The 20,599-nt window shown below is 49.6% G+C and overlaps 9 protein-coding genes across 9 annotated transcripts; 4 read left to right on the plus strand and 5 right to left on the minus strand.

Moving 5' to 3' along the window:
- Positions 1 to 1,201: 1,201 nt before the first annotated feature.
- N7518_001364 (uncharacterized protein) lies at positions 1,202 to 1,807 on the plus strand (the record flags this gene model as incomplete). Its single annotated transcript, XM_057182292.1, has 2 exons — positions 1,202 to 1,220; positions 1,272 to 1,807. 2 exons carry the CDS (start codon positions 1,202 to 1,204, stop codon positions 1,805 to 1,807), a joined length of 555 nt encoding a protein of 184 aa, XP_057043742.1.
- A 729-nt stretch (positions 1,808 to 2,536) lies between these two features.
- N7518_001365 (bZIP transcription factor) lies at positions 2,537 to 3,625 on the plus strand (the record flags this gene model as incomplete). The annotated part of the gene is made up of 1 exon (XM_057182293.1): positions 2,537 to 3,625. One exon carries the CDS (start codon positions 2,537 to 2,539, stop codon positions 3,623 to 3,625), a length of 1,089 nt encoding a protein of 362 aa, XP_057043743.1.
- Positions 3,626 to 3,795: 170 nt separating this feature from the next.
- On the minus strand, positions 3,796 to 5,501 carry N7518_001366 (MFS transporter; the record flags this gene model as incomplete). The annotated part of the gene is made up of 3 exons (XM_057182294.1): positions 3,796 to 4,407; positions 4,480 to 5,055; positions 5,115 to 5,501. The coding sequence occupies 3 exons, from the start codon at positions 5,499 to 5,501 to the stop codon at positions 3,796 to 3,798; spliced, it is 1,575 nt and encodes a 524-aa protein (XP_057043744.1).
- A 737-nt stretch (positions 5,502 to 6,238) lies between these two features.
- Positions 6,239 to 6,982, minus strand: N7518_001367 (uncharacterized protein; the record flags this gene model as incomplete). The annotated part of the gene is made up of 1 exon (XM_057182295.1): positions 6,239 to 6,982. One exon carries the CDS (start codon positions 6,980 to 6,982, stop codon positions 6,239 to 6,241), a length of 744 nt encoding a protein of 247 aa, XP_057043745.1.
- A 1,129-nt stretch (positions 6,983 to 8,111) lies between these two features.
- N7518_001368 (uncharacterized protein) lies at positions 8,112 to 10,244 on the plus strand (the record flags this gene model as incomplete). Its single annotated transcript, XM_057182296.1, has 1 exon — positions 8,112 to 10,244. One exon carries the CDS (start codon positions 8,112 to 8,114, stop codon positions 10,242 to 10,244), a length of 2,133 nt encoding a protein of 710 aa, XP_057043746.1.
- A 271-nt stretch (positions 10,245 to 10,515) lies between these two features.
- N7518_001369 (peptide alpha-N-acetyltransferase complex A subunit ARD1) lies at positions 10,516 to 11,379 on the minus strand (the record flags this gene model as incomplete). Its single annotated transcript, XM_057182297.1, has 2 exons — positions 10,516 to 10,889; positions 11,013 to 11,379. 2 exons carry the CDS (start codon positions 11,377 to 11,379, stop codon positions 10,516 to 10,518), a joined length of 741 nt encoding a protein of 246 aa, XP_057043747.1.
- Positions 11,380 to 11,810: 431 nt separating this feature from the next.
- N7518_001370 (uncharacterized protein) lies at positions 11,811 to 13,322 on the minus strand (the record flags this gene model as incomplete). The annotated part of the gene is made up of 3 exons (XM_057182298.1): positions 11,811 to 12,031; positions 12,082 to 12,681; positions 12,743 to 13,322. 3 exons carry the CDS (start codon positions 13,320 to 13,322, stop codon positions 11,811 to 11,813), a joined length of 1,401 nt encoding a protein of 466 aa, XP_057043748.1.
- Positions 13,323 to 14,061: 739 nt separating this feature from the next.
- On the plus strand, positions 14,062 to 15,262 carry N7518_001371 (SUR7/PalI family protein; the record flags this gene model as incomplete). The annotated part of the gene is made up of 2 exons (XM_057182299.1): positions 14,062 to 14,482; positions 14,550 to 15,262. The coding sequence occupies 2 exons, from the start codon at positions 14,062 to 14,064 to the stop codon at positions 15,260 to 15,262; spliced, it is 1,134 nt and encodes a 377-aa protein (XP_057043749.1).
- Positions 15,263 to 17,921: 2,659 nt separating this feature from the next.
- On the minus strand, positions 17,922 to 19,469 carry N7518_001372 (basic helix-loop-helix domain-containing protein; the record flags this gene model as incomplete). The annotated part of the gene is made up of 1 exon (XM_057182300.1): positions 17,922 to 19,469. One exon carries the CDS (start codon positions 19,467 to 19,469, stop codon positions 17,922 to 17,924), a length of 1,548 nt encoding a protein of 515 aa, XP_057043750.1.
- Positions 19,470 to 20,599: the final 1,130 nt, after the last annotated feature.

The raw sequence follows: 20,599 nt of genomic DNA on the forward strand, positions 1-20,599 counted from the left end.
GCTTCCGGCCGAGCTTATTCTCCGCGACCCACTTTGTTCAACATCGATCACAGTAACGCTCGTTATAACGAATTTTATATGGCGAAGAGGGATATGCACGATGGGCAGTCTGGCCTAGCGGACAAGACGAGAGCGACACAACAACACCAACCATCCAGGGAGGTCAGCTAGCAAGCGGAGATCATACAGACCGTAGTAGACATCCTTATCTCCCAATGCAACAACATCCTGTAAAATCCTCTTCCATTCCGTATGGTCACTGGTCTAGCTTCCTCTCTGAGATTTTAATTGACATGAAGACCCCTAAGCTTTCTCTCTGCCTGAAAGATAAGGCCACTACTTTAGGATTCCGGCTTTGCCCACTGCAATGGGAGGAAGGAAATGTGAATTAACGAAGTTCACAATAAGGGGGGAATCTCGTCATTACCATGGCGGATTAATTGGTGCACCAATATCAGTTTCTTGGAAACAGGTATTACAAGTTTCTAATCTTCTCTCTGAGACTAGTTATATTGTATGAAACTTGATAGTTATGCCCTTTGGCGGATTCTCTGTCGCATCCCAAGGTCGACATCTGCGGATTCTAAGCCGAATTTTCTGCGTGGAACAGCCTCACTTTGATAATTAACCCTATTCGCGATTGAACCCTCTGGCTTGATATTTAATACTAAGAATGAGCCGAGTCATGCAGTATGAGTTATGCATTATGCCATCGCTAGTCTGAACGTCCCAGAATCAATTAGGATGTATTTATTTGATCCCAGGACGATGTCAAGGTTATTATATGGAACACATTGACGTGGTTTTTTTTATGTTTTTTGATCTCTTTCTAAATATCCACCGAGGCAATGAAAATTATAAATAGTACAGAGAAGTTTTGTATGTATAACCAGGGGTATAACTGGGAATCTATAGAAGACCATTGGGAATGAAACGGGCAATAAGAGGTCATTGTTAAAGTCAGGCAAGCGAGTGGCAAGAACCCTGTCTCCATTGTCTTACTCCGTAATCTCCTCTTTCTTCTTTGCGGGTTTATTCTTTTTCCACTTAGTTTCTCATCCACAACCTTATCTCAGGATTTTTCTTACTATCCCAGAACCTTGCTGTCACAGAACTCTTCTGTCTCTATTCCGTCCCTGGACTTCAAGCCACTCAGTCTCAAGTTCAGCTCTACAATTACACGCACTAGACGAGCATCATCATGGGTCGATGGGGATGGCGTTAGTATCACTGTTACTCGTCCCTTTGCTCTTAGCTAACGTCTATATTAGGTCTGTTCGAAAGCGACCAGGACCTTGACGTGGTCATCGACTTGACCGACAGCCTAGGTGTCAATATTGACCACTGGGAACAGAACCTAGCTGCAATGGTTCATCAAACCGACATTCTGGCACCAGCAAAGTCAATTGCCCTCTACAGTACCCCTGAATATGCCGATTTGCTAGCCAATGTCATCGTCCCGTACGTCCGCCAGCAGCTCGACACTGACAACCTTGGAGAACGACTGTTCGCTGCCAGTCGCGCCAAGGAAGCAGACACGGGTGACCTCTCCCAAGACGCCAAGTACCGCACTATCATCCTAGGTGCTGTCGTGATCCGAGCCGGTGCTCGCATCAACGAAGCGGATCTGCAGCATCTACGTGACCTAGTGCCCGAAATTAACTGCGACTCGCGCCAAACAATTTTTGAGGACCATGGCTTCAGAACTCCAGGAAAAGTTCAGTTCCTTGCTGCCCTGGATCACTACCAGCCCGGTATTGCACGCAGCTTCCAGGAGCCTAGGTGGATTCCCTTTGGAAGACGGTGAATTCAGACACTTCATGCTAACATAACGACCCTGATAGCTGCTTCAAGTGTGGAAAGATTGAGGAGGATATCGGTCACGAACCTCAGAAATGCAAGATATGCAAAGTTGCGACGTACTGCAGCAAGATAAGCAGGATACAAGCTATCTTTCTAGGTTGTATTAATAGATATTGAATCTTCATAGGACTGCCAGCGTGGCCAGTGGCACGAGCACCAAGTGAGCTGCTTTCCACCGTGCCTACGCCGGATACTAAACGTCTGATCACAACTTTTGATGGATTTCAATAAGACTGAGGTAAATATTCTGATGTTTCTAGCTCTCTTATGCTATGGTGGATTTTCTGCATGTCTGCAATACCAGGGATCCAACATTGCTTGACTTATCGATCGGTGAGGATTGGTATCTGCTTTTCTAGCGATTGATTCGATCAATGAAAGTTCAAATTCAATACTCCCTGGCCTCATGAGTCGTCCTGCTAGAAAATAATATGCGCCAGCACGCTACAAATGTAGTATATGCATGCCGTGGAAAGGAGATAGAACTAATAATATAGACGCAAAGGCCAATATTAGTTGGTTCGTACAATTTCTTGCTGTCCTCGTACACTCCACTTTCTCTCGGAAATCAGATATCTGCATAAGAATTATGCACATCCACTTATGCGGATTATGCAGCGGCACCCTCACTCCGCCGATCCCGTCTTTCCACGACATCAAAGCATCAAACCCGATGTCTTCCAATGAGAAGAAACGCCTCCGAGATCGTCGCTCGCAACAGACTCTCCGCGAAAAGAAGCTGCGACATGTAGCCCAACTCGAAAAACAGGTGACACACTGCGAGCAGCATCACAGCGACCAAGGCGTGCAGCGCCTTCTTCAAGTAATCGAAGGGCTCCGCAAGCAAAACGAAGCTCTTCTCAAGCGCCAAAAGAGCTTGAAATCACTCGTCAACTCCTGGGAGACAGAACTGGATGAGCCAGCTGCCACCGTTGATTCCAGCCATGACTTGTCATCTCTGTATAAGGAGCTGAGCAACCGAGAAGCCCGATTCTCCCTCCAAACGGATTTGAACGAATCGATACCCCAGCACGGGATTAGCAACCTTCTAAACGCCCCCCTGCCAGCTGTATCAACATCACCGCAAATCCGATCCCCATCTCTAGAACCTCTTTCCGCCGAAACCACGCCTCTGTGGAACCAAATCCCACCACACACTGATGACTTCAGCACACGCACCATGATCTCCTGTCCGTGGTTCATCTACCCAGAGCTGATAATCCCATGCCCAGATATCCCCATTTCCCCTCTTGACTTTTTGTACGGCACGAAAACAAACCCGCTAGCAGACATGATCCACACGGCCCTGCAACGCCGCCCAGTCCGTGATCCGGAGCGACTGAGTACTGGCTGGCTGACTTACCACTTCTCGAGATGGGTCATTTCCCCCAGCCCAGAGACTTATGGTCGACTCCCTGTGTTCCTTAGGCCTGTGCAGGGTCAAATGGCTGTTCCACATCCGCTCGTTTTAGATTTTTTGCCGTGGCCAAGGATAAGGCTGAATCTAATTCGGCGTTGGCATCTGTATAGCAAGGATCGGGATGATCTGTTCGGGTTCATGGCTTGTTGTGTTAAGATTCGATGGCCTTGGAATGAGACGATTCTTGAACGGAATGAGCAGAACGAGTTGTGTATTAAAAAGGCGTTTTATGAGATGTTCATGAGTGAAAGTGGGTGGGGGCTTACGCCGGACTTTATTAGACGATATCCTGATCTTGTGGAGGGGATGGATATCAATCAAATTGTGATTGAACTTTTCTAAGGAATGGCCATGTTCATGTACAGAAATTCATGTTCTATTATGCTCTATTCTATTGATTGTATATAGGCAACTTCTATATGTGGGTCGTTAAACATCATCCCGATCATGGGAACAGACAAGGCCGATGTGGAGCGAATAGTATGCCCTTGATAGCAGCAGCTTGATCCTTTTCAATCTTTACCATCGAGGTCAATAGGCCACTTCTCCCGAATCACCTTGCCATACTTGATGAAGACAATAGGGACTGGGATGAATGCCAATGCCAGGAACCCAAGCAACGAGTTCCCCCACCCGAGACCCAGATTACCGAACATCTTCGGCCCAGCAAGCGGTAGCAGAGCTCCAACCAGAGAGCGAGTTGCCGTCAAAGTGGCATTGGCAGACGCTGCATATTTGGGGTAGCAATCAATGATATATGTCTGGATGGGCATATACACGCCCATCGTGCCGACTCCGAAGGGGAACATGCCAATGATAGGCACAATCCAAAATACGTGCTTGTCGGCTGTCCAGCCGTACCAGAAGAAGCTGATTGGAAGGATGCAGGCGAAGATAATCATCATTGGGAGGCGCATCTCGGGTTCGAACTTGCCGCCATTCTTTGCTGTAGCTGACATGACCATGCGGTCGTTTGTGAAGGCGATAATTGCGAGACCACCGATAAAACCGAAGCCGATGCCGAGATATGCAAGTCCCGATAGGCCAACGGAGAACCCGTATTTCTGAGTGAAGACGCTGGGGATGGTAGTGAAGAAGAGGTAGAGAAGGCCGTAAACGAAGGACTAGAGATGAAATGTTAGTAAGTCGCATTTTGGAAAGGATCTTTCGTGCATCACGACCGAACTTGGACTCACCATATAAAGACACAGAAGGAACACAATTGGCGACTTGACAAACAGCAAAACCGGCCTCTTGAAACTCTGCACCATGGTCTGTCCCAAAGTAACAGGCTCCTTATTTGTGTCATAAGCACTCCGCAAATCCATTCGGCCAGTCTCCTTCACGAGTTTCTCGGTCTTCCACCGGATAAGAACTTCCGCATATGTCTCTTTGTTCAGAAACTCAACCCCTAACGCCACGATACCACCCACAATAAGCAATAGCCAAAATACCCAGCGCCAGCCAGCTTCCTGTCCGAGGAATCCACCCGCGATAGGCCCGACCACAGGTCCAATCAGTGGTCCCATTGCCCAGACGGCCGTTGCCATGCCGCGCTGCTCCCGGGGGAACATATCTGCGATTACACCCGCACCGAGTGTTAGACAACCCGAGCCTCCGATTCCGGCGAATAGGCGGCAGACAATGAGGGCCTCGATGCTGTTTGCTCGTGCGCAGCCGATTTGCCAAACTACAAAGAACCAATTTGCAGCACTGAGGACGACGCGGCGGCCGTAGACTTCGCTCATAGGGGCGAGTAAAAGGGGACCGAACTAGATCCGGCATGTTAGATGCGTTGGATTGCATAAATCATAGGGTGGGGTGGGCTCACTGCATATCCGAGGATATAGATGCTGACACTAAAAGACAAGATTGTCTCATTCGTTTCTCCGAACTCCGCTGCCACGTACGAGATGGCGGGTGAGAACATGCTCGAGGCGAGCGGAGAGATCAGAGTCATGGCACTGATCAGGGCGAGCAAGGTCCATTTTTTGTTGGCCGGGAAGTTTTGGGGGTTATTAAGGTCATCTTGTCCATCCCAGCCTACTATTCCGCAGCTGAGGTCTGTTTCCGGGAATAGTTCTGTGGTTGGTGCTGATGTGTCGGTGGTTTGCCTCGTTGGCTGTTTTTCGAGGTCATGTGTTAGGTTTCTGACGCTGTCTCCTTCGTTGAGGGTTGGTTGGTTTGAACTGGACTCTTTTTGAAGAGTATGCATCATGGGTCACAAGTATTTGTGGAAATATATACAAGAGAGGACGTGCTTAGCATGTGAGAGTATAGAGCAGTATAGTGGAAAAAGGGAAGAACCGATCAGGTATAAAAGCAAAAGCCCCAAGACAATAGATCAGGCTATTATCAGCCCGCCAGTTTTATCCGATATATCCACCGAGATATACTTCATTGCTGCCTTATATTGAGTCATAAATGCCATTATGCTTATAAAAGGGATTCATAAATTGACAAGCATCGGGCAATGCAACGAGTATGGACAATGTGATGGCTGAGCGATGATTCAGTGCTCCACTTCTATTGTTCATTGACCAATCAACGCTCTTCAGAATAGCCAATCTCCAGGCGCTGAATCATTGTTTGGTGCCTAGTGGGGCCACTCTCCTCTCGCATAGAATCTCACGTTTATTTTTATCTTCTTGATCTTTCAATGCGCATAATTCATTCCACTCAGGAGTTTGATAGCTTGCGATTTCATTGGTAAAATACAAGGATTTGATAGCATGTGTCTCATCTCGGACCCCTGTTTGAAATAGCCTTTGGAACACAGCCTCCATATCATGTTCATTGTTCCCTTCTCAACGTCTTCGAACACACTTCATGTCATTTTCACGGCGGAATCAAGCACTTCTTTGCAGGACGAATGGGCGCCCCACAATAAAAGGTAGCCATGTGTTTTCCATGCTCTTGTTCTTGTGCACTGTCGGGCTTCCATCGTTCATCACATCATTCAATAGGCATCGGGTCCATACACTCCAGGTAATCCAACACATCGAGGTACACTTCTTCAAGGTACGCTTTGGTAACATCCTGGGCGAGGTTGTGCATGTTCTTCAACCGCTCATATCTCAGATTGACAAAGGCTGTTCCCACATCACTCTCAACTTCCGCCAGCAAGACCAGCAGCGGGACAAATGGCGGAATTCCCATCTTCATATTCAAGGTGTGGGTGTAATACTCCATCAGACGGTGAACAAACCACCGGGCACTAGAGTAATCACGTCGCTGGCACCGAATGAGATTGAACAGACCGCTTGAGATATCCTCATAGTCCTGTGTGGGACTGCGGGTATAAGGCCCAAGAATCTTCTCGGCCCCCATCATGAACTCGTCTGCCAGTTCAGCTCGGGGCTGTTCTTTCACAATCATGCATACAAGGATCGGATTCATGTTCCACGCTAGCCAGTTGCGGACTTCGATCGACATCTGTTGCCATCTCCTAGCATTGGGCGAGTCCCTGTAAGGGCGGACGATGCCAGAATCAATGAGCCGATGAAGTCTGTGCACTTTCAGAATGTGGTAGATGTCATTGCGCCAGGTGAGGTAGTCGGAAGGATGTTTCAGAGGACAGGGAAATTGGTACAGCGTAAAGCAAGCGATTTCTGGCAGCTCAAATGCCTGGTCGGTTGGTCCAGTCTGTTTCTCAGCCGGAAGTAGAGTCGACCAATCGCGAGTGTGCTCCGTCGACATCTGGGCGTATGGTTGTAAAGATCTTTGTCGACCGGGTGCCCCGTTGTTGTAAAGTGAGAGGAGACCCCGTCTGGAACTATACACAAACCCACCATGTTAGCTCATATTTTTTTTTCGAAATTCTCACAATGAAGACTGAAGGCTTACTGTATTGATAAATTGAATAAAATATCTGACTACACCACGGGGGCGTGTGTTGGTGGTCTGCACACCTCTCGCTGTCTTTCAGTCGATAGCCGAGAATCAGAGGATAACAGATTCCCCACAATTGAGACGACTGAGTAGCTCTGTAGACCGAGAAAATCTTTCAAATGCTGAAATGCTGACAGTCGTATCTGTCTGTAGGTTGATTAAAAGAAATTGAGTCGAACAGAAGAGAAGTGAAGGGAGGAGAGGATGAAAGTCATGAAGGGTCCGAGTATCACACCCAGAATATACTCTCACTTACGAGCAATCCCACATGAGACATAGTTTACGCGGGTACGCCCGAGGGCACTACGTACATTTGATCCAAGAATAAATCTACTGTCACTAGCAGTGGACTTGAAGCTGCATTTTCAAACGAAGCAGAATTTCAGCCATGTATGGCCGATGAGCATGTCTTAAGTAAATTGTATAGTTCCTCAGCCTCAACCAGGACCACCAACACCCTGCTCTTTCGGTGTGAATATAGTTGTGTTAATAGTCCTCTTAATATAAGTTCTTTCAATCTTGGAAGCATATGTATTCCGACAGGAGGTTTGCATATGTCCACGCTGAAGGCTGTTGGCAATCGATAGGCCTTATCGTTATCGTCCCCGCCAATCTCCTAACCTTGCCCAGGTGGAATGTCACGGACTTCTTCACTCCCAAGATCAGCCTTTCTCTCGTATGTCCCCCTTCATCAGGGTCTCAGTATACCCTTTGTCGTTGTGAGTCATTCTCCGACATCCAGGTAGGACATAACGTCTCTCAAATATAATTCTTGTACGCTGACAGAACCCCATTTACAGTATTCTTGCTGCCTTCCACCGCCTCTCAGGTCCTCGTTATCTTATCACAGAATGGGAATTCACTGTAGCCCTTCCTAGGCCACTACATTCTTGCTACCCTTGGATATTCCCCGGCCGACCATAACCGCCTTCTCAAAATGGACCAAGAGGAGGCTCCACCACCCCCGTACTCGGCCGTCGACCCATTACTCGCACCTGCGAGCAGCCGGAACAACAGCTCTTCTCAGGCCCCAATAGTTCCTAGTGTGATTGTCTCCCCAACGCAGGATGCCAGTAGCTCTCGTGTCCCAATACAGCCGACGGTCGTGCCGACGCATTTCAGATCCGCCGCTGCGTACTTTGAGGAACGGCTTCCCTCGGTCCTAGACGAGAGCCGGGATCTTCTGCAACATCATATGACCATCTACCCCCGGAGCCAGGCTAAGGATTTCCCACGACGGCCGCGGTGCTGGGCCTCTCGATTAGATGAGGTTACCCAGCAGGACTGGGATACATTCTTAAAGTATCTATTTCCGCCGCAATTGGGGCTCGCTGCGTCCTCTCAGCATCTCCCACGCCAATTGCGAGCGGAGATTAGACGAGACCGCAAAGATCGCCCACAGGAGACTGATGAACAACGGAAAGCTCGAATCGCTGCCGTTGTCGCCGAATGGAATGAATGCTTTTTCGAGCTCCGCGCTACCCAGATTGTCTTTGTCTACGTAGGCGAACCTGATTCTGCACCATCGTCCGCTTTATGTCCCCGATGCTATCCAGCGGCAACAGGTTCAATAGATGGCCAGCCGACTCGAAATTCAAATGCTCCGTCGCCCGTGCCTGGGCAGCACGGGCAGCACGTTCCGTCTCCGACTCCTTGGTCGATGCCTCCCTCTATGTTCCACAACCCCCAAGTATATGTGCCCCCATCTCCATATGGAGTATATGGTGTTCCTCCATACCCTCCCCCCATATCTCCTAACCAACCACCTCAATACTATACCCACCCACCACAAGGCGCATGGCAATGGAACAATTGGAACTATACGCAGCAGCAACCGCAGTATCCCAATAATGGCACCCCCAAGGCTGGGTCCGGTGGGTGGATTTCACAGATCGCATCACAAGCGCAGAAATATGGAGAGCGATTCAGCGAACAGGCCCTACAATATGGGCGGCAGGTCGAGGAGCAGGCTATTGCACATGGCCGCTGGCTTGAAGAACAGGCAAGGCTTCATAGTCGGAAAGCAATAATGGCTGGACCTCCATACGGTGGTGGGTACTATCCTCGGCCGGCCTGGGATAACTCGCCACGTCCCGTAACCAACATTCCGTTGACACCCATTCAAAGCCCTAGCCCTGTGACAAGTCCTAATCCGACGGGTCGGCCTGAAACAATCAATCAGATTGATAGCAATAAGCCTAAGCCCTCTACAGAACAGCTTAGGGTAGAGCCACCCACGACCGAACATACCAGACGAGTATCGGTGAGCTCCGTGTCATCTGAGTCCTCGTTCAGCTCAATTGACTCCATCTCGACAACATCGGACCTGGGCGCTTCAGACCTTGCCACAGTGCGCACTCAATTGGAACTTCTAGATGATCGTCATGATCGGGTATTATATGACGCCGCCGTGGACCTCCGCCGGCAACTATCGGTCCTGCAAGAGTCCCGCCGAGAAGCCAAGTTCTCCGGTAATAACTGGCGAGCAGGTTTCAGCCAGAGCCAACAAAACAACCATCAATCCGGTGACGACTGGGGTCGCTGGGACTCACCTGAGCAGCAGCAACGCAACTCGGCCGATAGACGCGCCATGAAAGAAGAAATGCGTGCCACCAAAAAAGCATTCCGGGACACGCTGCGCCGAGCACGAGACGAGCAGCGTGAACGCAAACGTACTCGACGCCGCCAGGTCCGACAAACTCGCGCTAATGACAACGATACGGCGAATCATATGCCTTCCCAGCCGCTAGATCAACAGCTTGGGACGTTGCGGCTGGAAGACTCGCGGCAATCTAACCCGCCTATGCCTCCACGTCCAGTCAACACACAAGCACAGACTAGTCCGGTTTCTACACCGAATAGCTCTAATGTCGGATTTGGATTTGCTTCCAATTCCCTCTCCCCTGCTATCTCGCGGCTAAGTACGCAGGAGTCGGCACCTACTGGAGACTCTGGCGCCTTGGTGAAGAAAGGGAAGCCAGGTGATACATCCAGTCGGTTAAAGGATATGCTATTACCGCGCAAGGCGAGAAAGCAACAGCCGAAGGACGGGGATACGGGAAGTAAATGATTTGGATACGTCTTCTCTTTTTTTGGTTTTATTTTATTTGGTTCTATTTTCAGCGTGGCGTCCAATATTTTCTTGGGAGGACGGCAAAAATGAATTTGCTCTGCTTGCATAGTTCAAATCTCAACCACATCGAAGTCGACGAAGTCACGATTCACATTGATACAGTACATTTACGAAAACTTGATATTGAAATCAAACTTTTTCAAAAAGATCTCTTATACATACAAAGAGCAATAACTTATGCCCATTTGAATCTATCGTCACATATCCTCTAAGCCTTCGACTCATTCTTCTCAACTAAATCACCAACCCCAAGTCCCCTCCCAACCTTAACCCGAATCATCTTCTCTGCATCCTTCTTCCCAAGCTCCCCAACCTCCTCGCCCTCATCCTCGTTCCCTTCCTCCCCATTCTTTTCCTTATTATTCTCCGCATCCCGCTTTTCAATCGCCTTCCAATCAAGCCACAAGTTCTGAAGATTCAAGCGCATAGCATACGCATCCTCGCCGTCGGCATAGTACCCGTCCTCGACCTTCTCGACCTCGAAGCCAAGCGTATCGCGGTACAGTCGCAGCGCAGCAATGTTCGACATGCGCACGTGCAGCGAGACGAAATGCGCGCGGTGAGATTCAGCCATTGCGCGTTCTGCAAGAAAGAATGGAATTAGAAAACCGGACTGTAATGATATGCGAATATGCAGTGTTTGCAGGTCGTTTCAAATACAAATGCAAATACAAATGAAAATGCAAAATCAAGAATATCACTCACGACTCATCCGCATCAACCTCTCCGCAATCCCCAACCGTCTATGCGTGCGCATAACACTCAGACTGGTAATATGACCATGCTGATTCCCGTCCGTGGGCTCCTCCTCCATCTTCGCGAGCACGTATCCAACGACCTTGGGATACTCGCCTGAGATATTGCCGGCCATGCCGACGCCTTTGGGGCCAGGCTTGTGTCCCCCGCGTGGACGCACGACCGCGACGAAGCTTAGCTGCGGCCAGGTCAGGGCATGGTACAGGTAGTATTTTAGGAAGTAGTTCTCGGGTAGGTTCGTTATGTTGCAGGTTTGGATTGAGGGGAGGAGGTCGATGTAGGAGGGGTAGCTGCTGAGAGGGACGATGTCGACCATTTTGGCGGTTTTGTGCGCGCAGGCGAGGGTTTGTGGTGGTGAGGGGGTGGTTTGGGTGAGGGTTGATGGTGGAGTTGGTTTGCGGTGCGGTGGGGGGTGGTCATGTGATGTCGGGGAGGGAGCTGGGGATGTAGGTTGTAGGTTGTGATGGGGAGGGTTGGATTGGCTATTTTGCTATGGTTTATATGTTGGTTTTGGTTTTGTTCGTTTGGAAATATTCTATTTTGATTTGTTCAGTTCTAGTGAACTGCGCATGTCTGCTTGTTGACCATGATGTTTATGTATAGATCGAATAACTACAACATTGTACAAATATGTACTATATCAAAATCATATGCAGTACAATATATGTGCGGCCAAAAAAAGAAAGAAACCTAGCGCCGACGACCGATCCGGTCATGCACCCAAAGTAGTCATAGATATCGTGGAAATCAGAACGCAGACATCACCACCTGCACTCCCACTGCCACCAGAAGCACCGTCGAAATACCAGCGACAGAGACCTCGCGCAGCGCGCCAGATGTCTTGCCACAGCATTTACGGTTGTAAGTGACATTGTTCATCTGGGCAGCGACCTCGAAGACCGAGCCGTTGAAATTGCCGTAATTATAATAATCGACCAGAAGGAAGTTGGGAGGACTGCCCCAGGTTGCTGTTCAGAGTTAGCAACGCACATTAAGAATCAAACACATGTCAACTTACAGTTACATTCCCTGGCCATTGCGCCTAGACTGCCACTGCCGTTCACAGCATTGGTCTCGTCAATCGAAGCAGTATTGGGAATCAACAAGCTCAGAGAGCCGAGGTTCAGCTGCAGGTTCAAATTGTGGTTGGCCATGTACATGCGGTTCTTAGCGGCTGCCACAGACAGACCGGGTGGGCGTTGCTGCGTGCAGGGGAAGGTGGGGTCAGTAGGCGAAAAAGGCGTCTCCCACACCTGCGAGAACTCATCCATCAGCCATGGGTACGCGGTCTGGTTGGCTTGGTAGTCCATGAAGAAGACTGCACGCTTCTGCCTGAGGATCATCTCCGAGAGTGTGGGCCAGTCGCCCAGGCCCATTGGGACCTTGGTGGGGGTGTATATGAGGTCCTTCAGTCCGGAGTTATAGATTGGGGTGGTGAAATTAGCGGGCGAGACATAGTCGTAATTGCCGATGATGAAGGTCACCACGTCGTATGGGTTCTTCCGCATCCACGTGTTGACCTCGACTAAGTATGCTTCAAGTGTGCCGACATTGAGCAATTGGCAGGTCGTGTGGCACAAGTACATTGTGCCGTTCTCGTAGTGCGTTTGGAATTGCACTAATCCACAGGTTAATAATCGCTTACTTCTCAAAAGGCAATGCACCGCTGCTTCACTTACGCAGCCGAATTCCATCATTCAATTGTGTTGTCACATCCAGTACCTGGTTGGCGGCGACGCTGTTCTTGCGCACGAACGGGCTGTTGTGTGCTGCGACCATGGTAATGTTGGAGTACTTCCTGGCACAGAACTCGGGGTAGTCGTTGCAAGGTCGGGTGTTAACGACAGGCGCTTGGGTAGATGTACTGGTCGTAGTCGCAGTTGCGTTCATGCTATTGTTCCCGATCACCGTCGTTCCTCCGCCTCCGCCGCCCACTAGCAAAGTCAAGGAGTCGGAAGTCATAGTGATTGCCTGCGTCTGGTTGGAGGCAGTCATGGTGCCATTGTGTTGAGTGGTCGATGCAATGACCGACTTGTCGCCATCACCCAGTGTGATTGTTGTAGTGAGGTCTTGGTAGGTACCGGAGGGAATGGCGATGGGAGTCGTGACTGACACAATGGTGGGTTCATCGGTGGTCTTCCCGGATTCCGTGGATGATTTGGTAGATTTGGTGGATTCGGTAGATTCGGTCGATTCTGTAGATTCGGCCTGGGCCGCGGCAACGGCGAGGAAGCCGAGAACAATAGTAGGCCACCTCATCCTATGTGATATGAAGACTCTACGTCTCCAAGATAGGAGGAGAAAATGACGGGGAAATACTCCAACTTACCTAATCGGCACGTGGAGTCTTTGACGATATGACGTTGACCATCAATAAAGGAGAATGATGGGCCAATTGTATTTTTATATTTTTCTATCACTTTAGGGGGGCGAAGTGGATGATCTTTAGCCTGGGTCTCGTGCCGATTGCTGCCTGTTATAAATTTAGTCCTTCTTATACTTTTGTCTCACATATAGCCCGGGAGGCTGCACTATTAATACCGTATGTTATTGTATATTGCTCTATATTATTCTACTAAATCTGCTTATTGGCTGTGATATTGCCCTTTCCTTGCTTTTCAGCTATCTCCATACCTCTATCCATACCTTGATGAACTAATATAGTCCGAATGATCGACAGCGTAGGCCAGGGGCCAACACCGCTAGTGTCCAGCCACCGACGATCTCGTGGCAGACGCGACGATCCGTTGAAATTTCTTAAATTTTGAAACTAATAGACCGAATAGGCCCAGGACACCCTGGGAACCCTGGGAAACCCAAGAAATCCCTTTAAAAGCTAAAAACAATGAAACAATCCGATCTCATTTGCCTGGAGGCGATCGGGAGATATTTCATGGCCTAACGTCATCCCCGGAGACCTTAGGCAACCCTAATTTTCCTCATCTCCTGGGGATTTTGGGACTTTCTCTCCTTTTCACTCATTTATCACATTTCTATCATGCATTGGACGGAAAATGGCAAGCGAAAGCTTCCTTTCTTTAAGTCCACTACCCCAATTGACCGCCAGCGAAAGTCCACCGTTCGTTGGCATCGCCTGTTACGGTCGCTGTTGTACTTGATCGCTTGGATCTTTATGCTACTGGTAGTCATTGGCAACATCTCTAATAGGCCCGTCCTACGCAATACCTACTTCCTCTACCTCGATCTTTCCAATATTATTCCCGTCTCTATTCCCAATGCCGTCCTTATCAACTCTATCGCCCAGACTATCGGGCTGCATGACTTCTACCAGGTCGGCCTATGGAACTTCTGCGAAGGATACGATGACCAGGGCATCACCCATTGCTCCAAGCCGGAGACTCTCTATGCTTTCAACCCGGTTGAGATTATCCTGAACGAGCTGCTGGCCGGTGCGACGGGTACGTTCTACAATATCCCCGCACTCAAGGACTCCCCTGGAATGCGAAGACTAACAGCTACACCCAGTCGCTCTCCCATCCGACATCGAAAGCCCATTAAAACTAGCCCGCACCGCCTCCCACTGGATGTTCGGAATCCTCCTATCCGCAGCAGTCCTCAACTTCGTCATGATCTTCCTCGCCCCGCTTGCCGTGTCCTCCCGACACCCACGGAGCATCAAAGCCTGGGCCGCAGAATACAACAACGGCCACCCGCCCGCGGGCAAACCACCCCACCGCCGATGGACCTTCATCTGGTTCCGTGCTCTGCCCATGCTGATTCTGACATTTTTCACCGCGCTGGTGACAATCGTCGGGTCAGCCGTCGCGACCGTCATGTTCGAGATCTTCGCCAATGTCTTCGCAACCGCCGATCCGAGCATCAACATCCGGGCGCATGTCGGTACCCAGATGCTGGTCTTTATGTGGATCGCTTCGGGATTCAGTCTGTTTGCTTTCATCCTTCAGCTTGGCTCTTGCTGCGCGGCTTGCTGCCGTGGCGGCAAGGCGCGCAAGCAGCTCAAGTCGGAGGGTGTCAACTGGCGCGAGAAGCGCTCGTTTTCCCCCGTTGCGGCTGAATCTCGCGGTGTATCGTCCTGCCGAGATGCTGCTGGTCTCCCCGAGGATGGTTCCGGGTCTAGTGGTCATGCGTTCTCGAATGAGCATGAGCGGAAGCTGATCAATGGGCATGCTCCGAACCAGCCTTACTCTTCGACTGAACCCCATGCAATCTCGACCTGATCTCGATCGCCATTTTCCTCAATTCTAGTCATATCCCTATCCCCCCTACGGATTCATTCTCTTTTCTACCATTCTCATCATCTTTGGGGTTTTTTTTGTCAATACCCACCAACACTGTGCCATAGTGCTCCCATTTCTGGACATTTACCATATTTTATCTACCATTATCTACTTAGGTACGATTTTACGATTCGACTGCGAAGAACTAGAGGCTCGACATTTCTTGTTTATTACAATATCCATCTCACGAAACTTGTTTATTGGATGTCGATTGAATAGAAATATATAAATTCTGCTCTTAATTTTTCCACTTCTTCTGAGCATTCTTTTCCCTTCCCCGCATTGGCTACGTCACAGAGCCGTCGTAAGCTCCAAATCTTTGCCACGATCCCAAGTGATTCGTTCATTCTCATCCAACCGAGTACCTCCCCCACTTATAGATAGGCGTATCTCCACTATAGCTTCCTCATACACATTAGATTACAACCTATCACACAGATCAGCCATAACCGAAGCGCACATCAAACACCTAATCCGTACTACGTATTCGCAATCGACCCGACAAATTGATCAACCATGCCTTGGCAACCAAGGATAACCCAAAATCCCGAAAGGACCCCGGGGACCCTGATCGGTTCGATCGATTCGATCGACAGTAGAGCAATCACCACACCAAAACGGAACAAGCCCTAGGCGAAAAACAGCCCGAGGCATTATTCGAGAAGGTGCAAAGACCTTCAAGTTAGTATTTATGTGCTGAATCTCATATTACACGGAGTCCAATGGAATTCTGCGCTCAGGGTCGGGTCAGGGTCGGGAGTGTCGTCACCCGCATCCCCGATAATACCATATTGATGCTGCTATTCCTGGAGAACTACATATCTGCGCATTGTCTGTTATCAGCACTAGATTCATACAACATAGAATCTGCTCGCTAGTTGTTCTATCGTTCGAGGCAGAACGCAAAACTAGTCCAGTGGAAGGGCACACATCCACTCTATCTCTGGCCCGTCTGGGCTATTGCTGATCCTTCTACTACGTATCTCGTACCAATACTCCGTGGACTTGGCATCGATGGTGGATTTGCCACGATAGGTGGTGCGCAATCAAAAAATCGTGGCTGTAGGTTCCATGGTCGAATAGCGGGCGCAGCCTTGGGTGTAAGCTTGCCCTGCCCGTTAAAGACGGCAAGCCCTACTATCTAGATTAGGCATCCCTTCTGATTGGGGTGAACCCACAAAAAGCGCCACGACGAGAAGTGGAGACTCCACTCAGTATGCAACGTCCAACATGCATCCTGATATGCCTAACTCATTTAATCGCTTTGCTGGTTATAAGTTGGGAGCAGGGAATATATCACGCTGCAGAAGCTGGCTTCTCGATGAACTTCGCCGCAAGGCTGTGCCCAGAGCTGTACTGTGAGGCCACAGGCCACACCCGGAAATAAGGCAGAAAACGCAGGAACTTTGGGGGACTAGCTGGACGAGTCTGGCCGCTGTGGTCGAACTTGGAGTTGCCATGATAATATGGTTCTCGGCATAAGCGAGCTAAACGTTCAAGACCATTGTACGGTTCAAATGGATCTACTATATAGTTACTTTCTATCCTTATATCCCAACCGCATCCGGATCCCGGCAAGGTCGCCCGTCTCGGGAGCCGGGTCCAGACCTAACTTAGAGGCTCTGTTGGAAGCGGGGGCCAATCTATACGCCCTAGACTATCTAAAGTAGCTGGTATATGTCACCTTTGTGATACAATCGCCTAGAAAGGAATAGCCCCCGAATAGCCCATTCCTACAAAACAGACACTGGAGTTCATAGGTAGAAGTCCAGCAGCGCGCTAAGGCCTAGCGCGCCGAGCTGCGACGTGCGTGACACAGACCCTCGTCAATACCGTTATCGAGGATATTGCCACGGGCGCCGTATAGATGACCTAGGTAATCGCGGCAGCCGCAATCCAGGAGTAGAGAGATATACTACCGCTATGGTGTGAGGATGCAGTAGATTGAATTGGAGAATTGTTCTCTATTATCCCTTAGGCTTAACTAGCGTTGTCTTTCTACAGCAGCTACTATCTATCTGCGCATCGAATACCATATGCTGTGAGATTACAGACATCATAGATTGATTGATAGATACTCGGTATCGGGAGAAACAGATGGGATATTAGGGAAGATGCAATCACATTGCGCAACAAATGCCAAAGCACACAGACTCAGAGAATAGAGGGGGAAATCAATTTCAAAGGTCAAGTATAGATTCTGGACACAAATAGATAAAAACGACATGCACAGAAGTGATCAAAACCATGCTCACCACCCGAAGATGTGGACAATGGAATAGCTCCAGTCAATGAGAAAGGAAGATCAAGGAAATAAACAGGGTATCGATATGGAATAAAAATAAAGCCAGGTGAGACCGAAATAAGCACGCAAGCACCGGAGAAAAATCACAAAATCAAGATGAGAAAAGAAGAGAACTACTCGTACTGACATGGATGCATGAAGTAATGACAACGCAAGAAAAATCGAGGAAGAAAAAAAATCATGAGCCCGTTCTCTTTCACTCCTAGTACGCCAACTGATCGGTCCCCGTATTGATACGCCGTGTATGCAAAGGTCAACTCGAATGACCCAATAAGAAAGGCAGAAACGAGCCATCTAGCCCATCTCCATGCCGTACTCGTCCTCCTCCTTGAAGCTCATAGCAGCATGGCCAGCACTGTTCCAGTACTGCGGCTGACCAGCGCCGTTGGCACTGCTAGTACCGCTGTGGAACGAAGGACTCAGGCTGGGAGGTGTCAGGCCGGACATGTCGCCGCCCTGCACGGCATCGCCAGCAATGTTAGTGTGCTTGGGTACGCGCAAACCGCTACCCGGTCCGCGAGTGTAGCTGAAGGAAGTTGGGTCATTCCTCTCCAGTGCATCGAGGATCTCGCTGCGCATGCGCTTCTCCTCTTCGGTTTGCTCGAAGGGCCAAGTTCCACCCAGGCTGCCGATCAGCTCGGCGAGTTCCGCTTCTTGCTGGTATTTGACATGTAGGGCCCACATCAGATCGCGAGTCCAGCTGACGGCACCGTTGAGTATGTCACCCTTGTTAGGACCTTTCTCCTTCTCTTCGATTGGGAGACCCATTGTGATGTTACCCGCCGTCGCACGGCGACCGTTGCCTCCAGCGAGGAGAGACGTGGCGGCACTTCCACCTGCGCCGGCCATGGAAAGAGCGGTGTTGTTCACAAGTTGCTTCCGGACCTTGTCGTCTTCTAGTCTGTGCTGAGGAACCAGGTGGGAGAGATCCTGAATGCGTTCGTTGATATTGTCACGTCGGCGGCGTTCTACCAGGTTATGCGAGGCGCGGCGACGTCGGCGCTTGGCTTCTTGTGATTCGAGATCTCCCCCGCCACCAGGGAGATGCGCGTCAACCTTGGCGGGCAGTGAGGCGTGCTTCCCAGACTTGAGGATCTCGGAAATTCCGGTGTGGTGCGATTGGTGGGGAGGAGATGAGATGGGAGAGGATTCGACGTAAGACTGTGCGCTGCCGGGAGTTCCATCCCACTGGTTGGATAGGGTTTTCTGGTGACGAGCCTGCAGGCCGGTCCGGATAGGCTGGGATGGGAAGCTGCCAGACTCAGGGGTACCCAATGTCAAGGAACCCAGTGCGGGTGTCTTTGGGGTCATGGGGCTGCGGCCGTCAGATGAGGTACGGTCCATGCCTTGCAAGCTCTGGCGCTTGGTGCCGAGGTAGTTCTGGTCGAAAGAGCTGGCATGGATGTGGGGATTTTGCTGGTTCATGCGATACTGCTCATAGTTGAAGCTATTTTGGACGAACGGGCTGGCCATGGGAGCATTATCTGGGGTGTTGGAGTACATATGCGACATCTGACTTTGGTGACTCATCGCGATACCACCAGCAGACTGGTCTTGAAGATAATTCACATTGTCGCGCTGATGACCGTTTTGACCGCTGATCTCGAGATCCAACAACTCGTCTGTATCGATGCCGGAGTTTCCGAAGTTAAAGCTGGACGACATGTTCTGTTGCGAGCCGTAAGAGTAGGGCATGAAGCCATTCTGCTGCTGCATGTTCAAGTCGGACGGATCGATCGCATCGTTGGGGAATTGGTTACCCATCGAGTAACCAGAGTGTGACATGATGAAAGGGGTGTAGTCGTCGGATTCGTGTTTGATGAAGAGACTCGCTTCAGCCATAGCCTGGTGAAACAATATGGGGGTTTGAAAATGGGGCGGAGATCGGCGAGGGGCTAAGGGAGGAGTCGTAGTGCCGATCCTACTGACTCTCCGCGACAGTTGTCAAAAGTTAGGCGATCCGAGATGCCCGATAATGAATAATATTGGATGAGGTGGTGGATGTGAGAATGTCACGATCTGTGTGCATGGAAAAGATCTTAGTCAAGACTCGACCCCGCCCGTAGGCGACTTGAAGATGTCGTGGCCTCCGTGCGCAAGGCAACAGGCAACCCAACAAAATGCAAAATAGAAAGAGAGAAAAGGAATGTGAATAATTACCCTTGAAACAATGAGGATTGTAAGAATGAAGTCCGGGGAGACTATGAGACGTGCCAATAAGCCGGGGAAATTTCCTCGGTCTTAAACCCGGGATGAGTGCAGTTCTCGGCCACAAAGGTGTCTTGAGGAAATCGCAAGGCACAAGGTGTAAGGTGTAAAGTGATAGTATCTTGGAGAAGTTCTAGAGAACTTTGTAAGTGATGAAAGAGAAAGAAATAAAGCTGAGCAGTGCGCAAATGCGAGGAATAAAAGAGAACCGGGGACCAGGAAGAAGAAAAGAGATCAAAGACCAGAGACGAGCAGGGAAGAAACCAAGCTCGAATCAGGTACTCCCAGCTGAACTCGGTTGATCCCAGTTGATCCCAGTTGGAGTATTTGATCCCAGTTATCCTTTGCAGATGTAAAAAGTCTGGAGAAGAAACAAGCGGTGGGAAGGCGGTGAGATGGCGATCTGGGGAATTTTTTGTCGAGAACGTTGGCCTTGATATCATATAGTTCGTAGTTCATACTTCACCCGAAGTTGTATATTAGCCACATTGGATTTGAGTATCTCTTGCGCCTTGACCCCTGGGGTTTGCTCGGGATTTGATGCCCACGCTCGGATTGCAATCGGAATACGAGTTGATGCAAGCGCTTACTTCTTAATAACAAAAGAAAGGAACATGCTTGGGCTTGGGTTTGAGGCTGATGAAATATTGTAGGACCTACCAATTGAAGAAGCGTATGCAAAGTCGGTATATGTAAGTATACTTAGGTAGACTGAAGTATAGACCTGTGTTGAGGTTAGTGAAAGATCAAGAGTATACATCCCA

This window comes from Penicillium psychrosexuale (genome assembly GCF_028828465.1).
Source record: "Penicillium psychrosexuale strain IBT 29551 chromosome Unknown utg000002l, whole genome shotgun sequence".
In the NCBI taxonomy this organism is placed as follows: domain Eukaryota; kingdom Fungi; phylum Ascomycota; class Eurotiomycetes; order Eurotiales; family Aspergillaceae; genus Penicillium; species Penicillium psychrosexuale.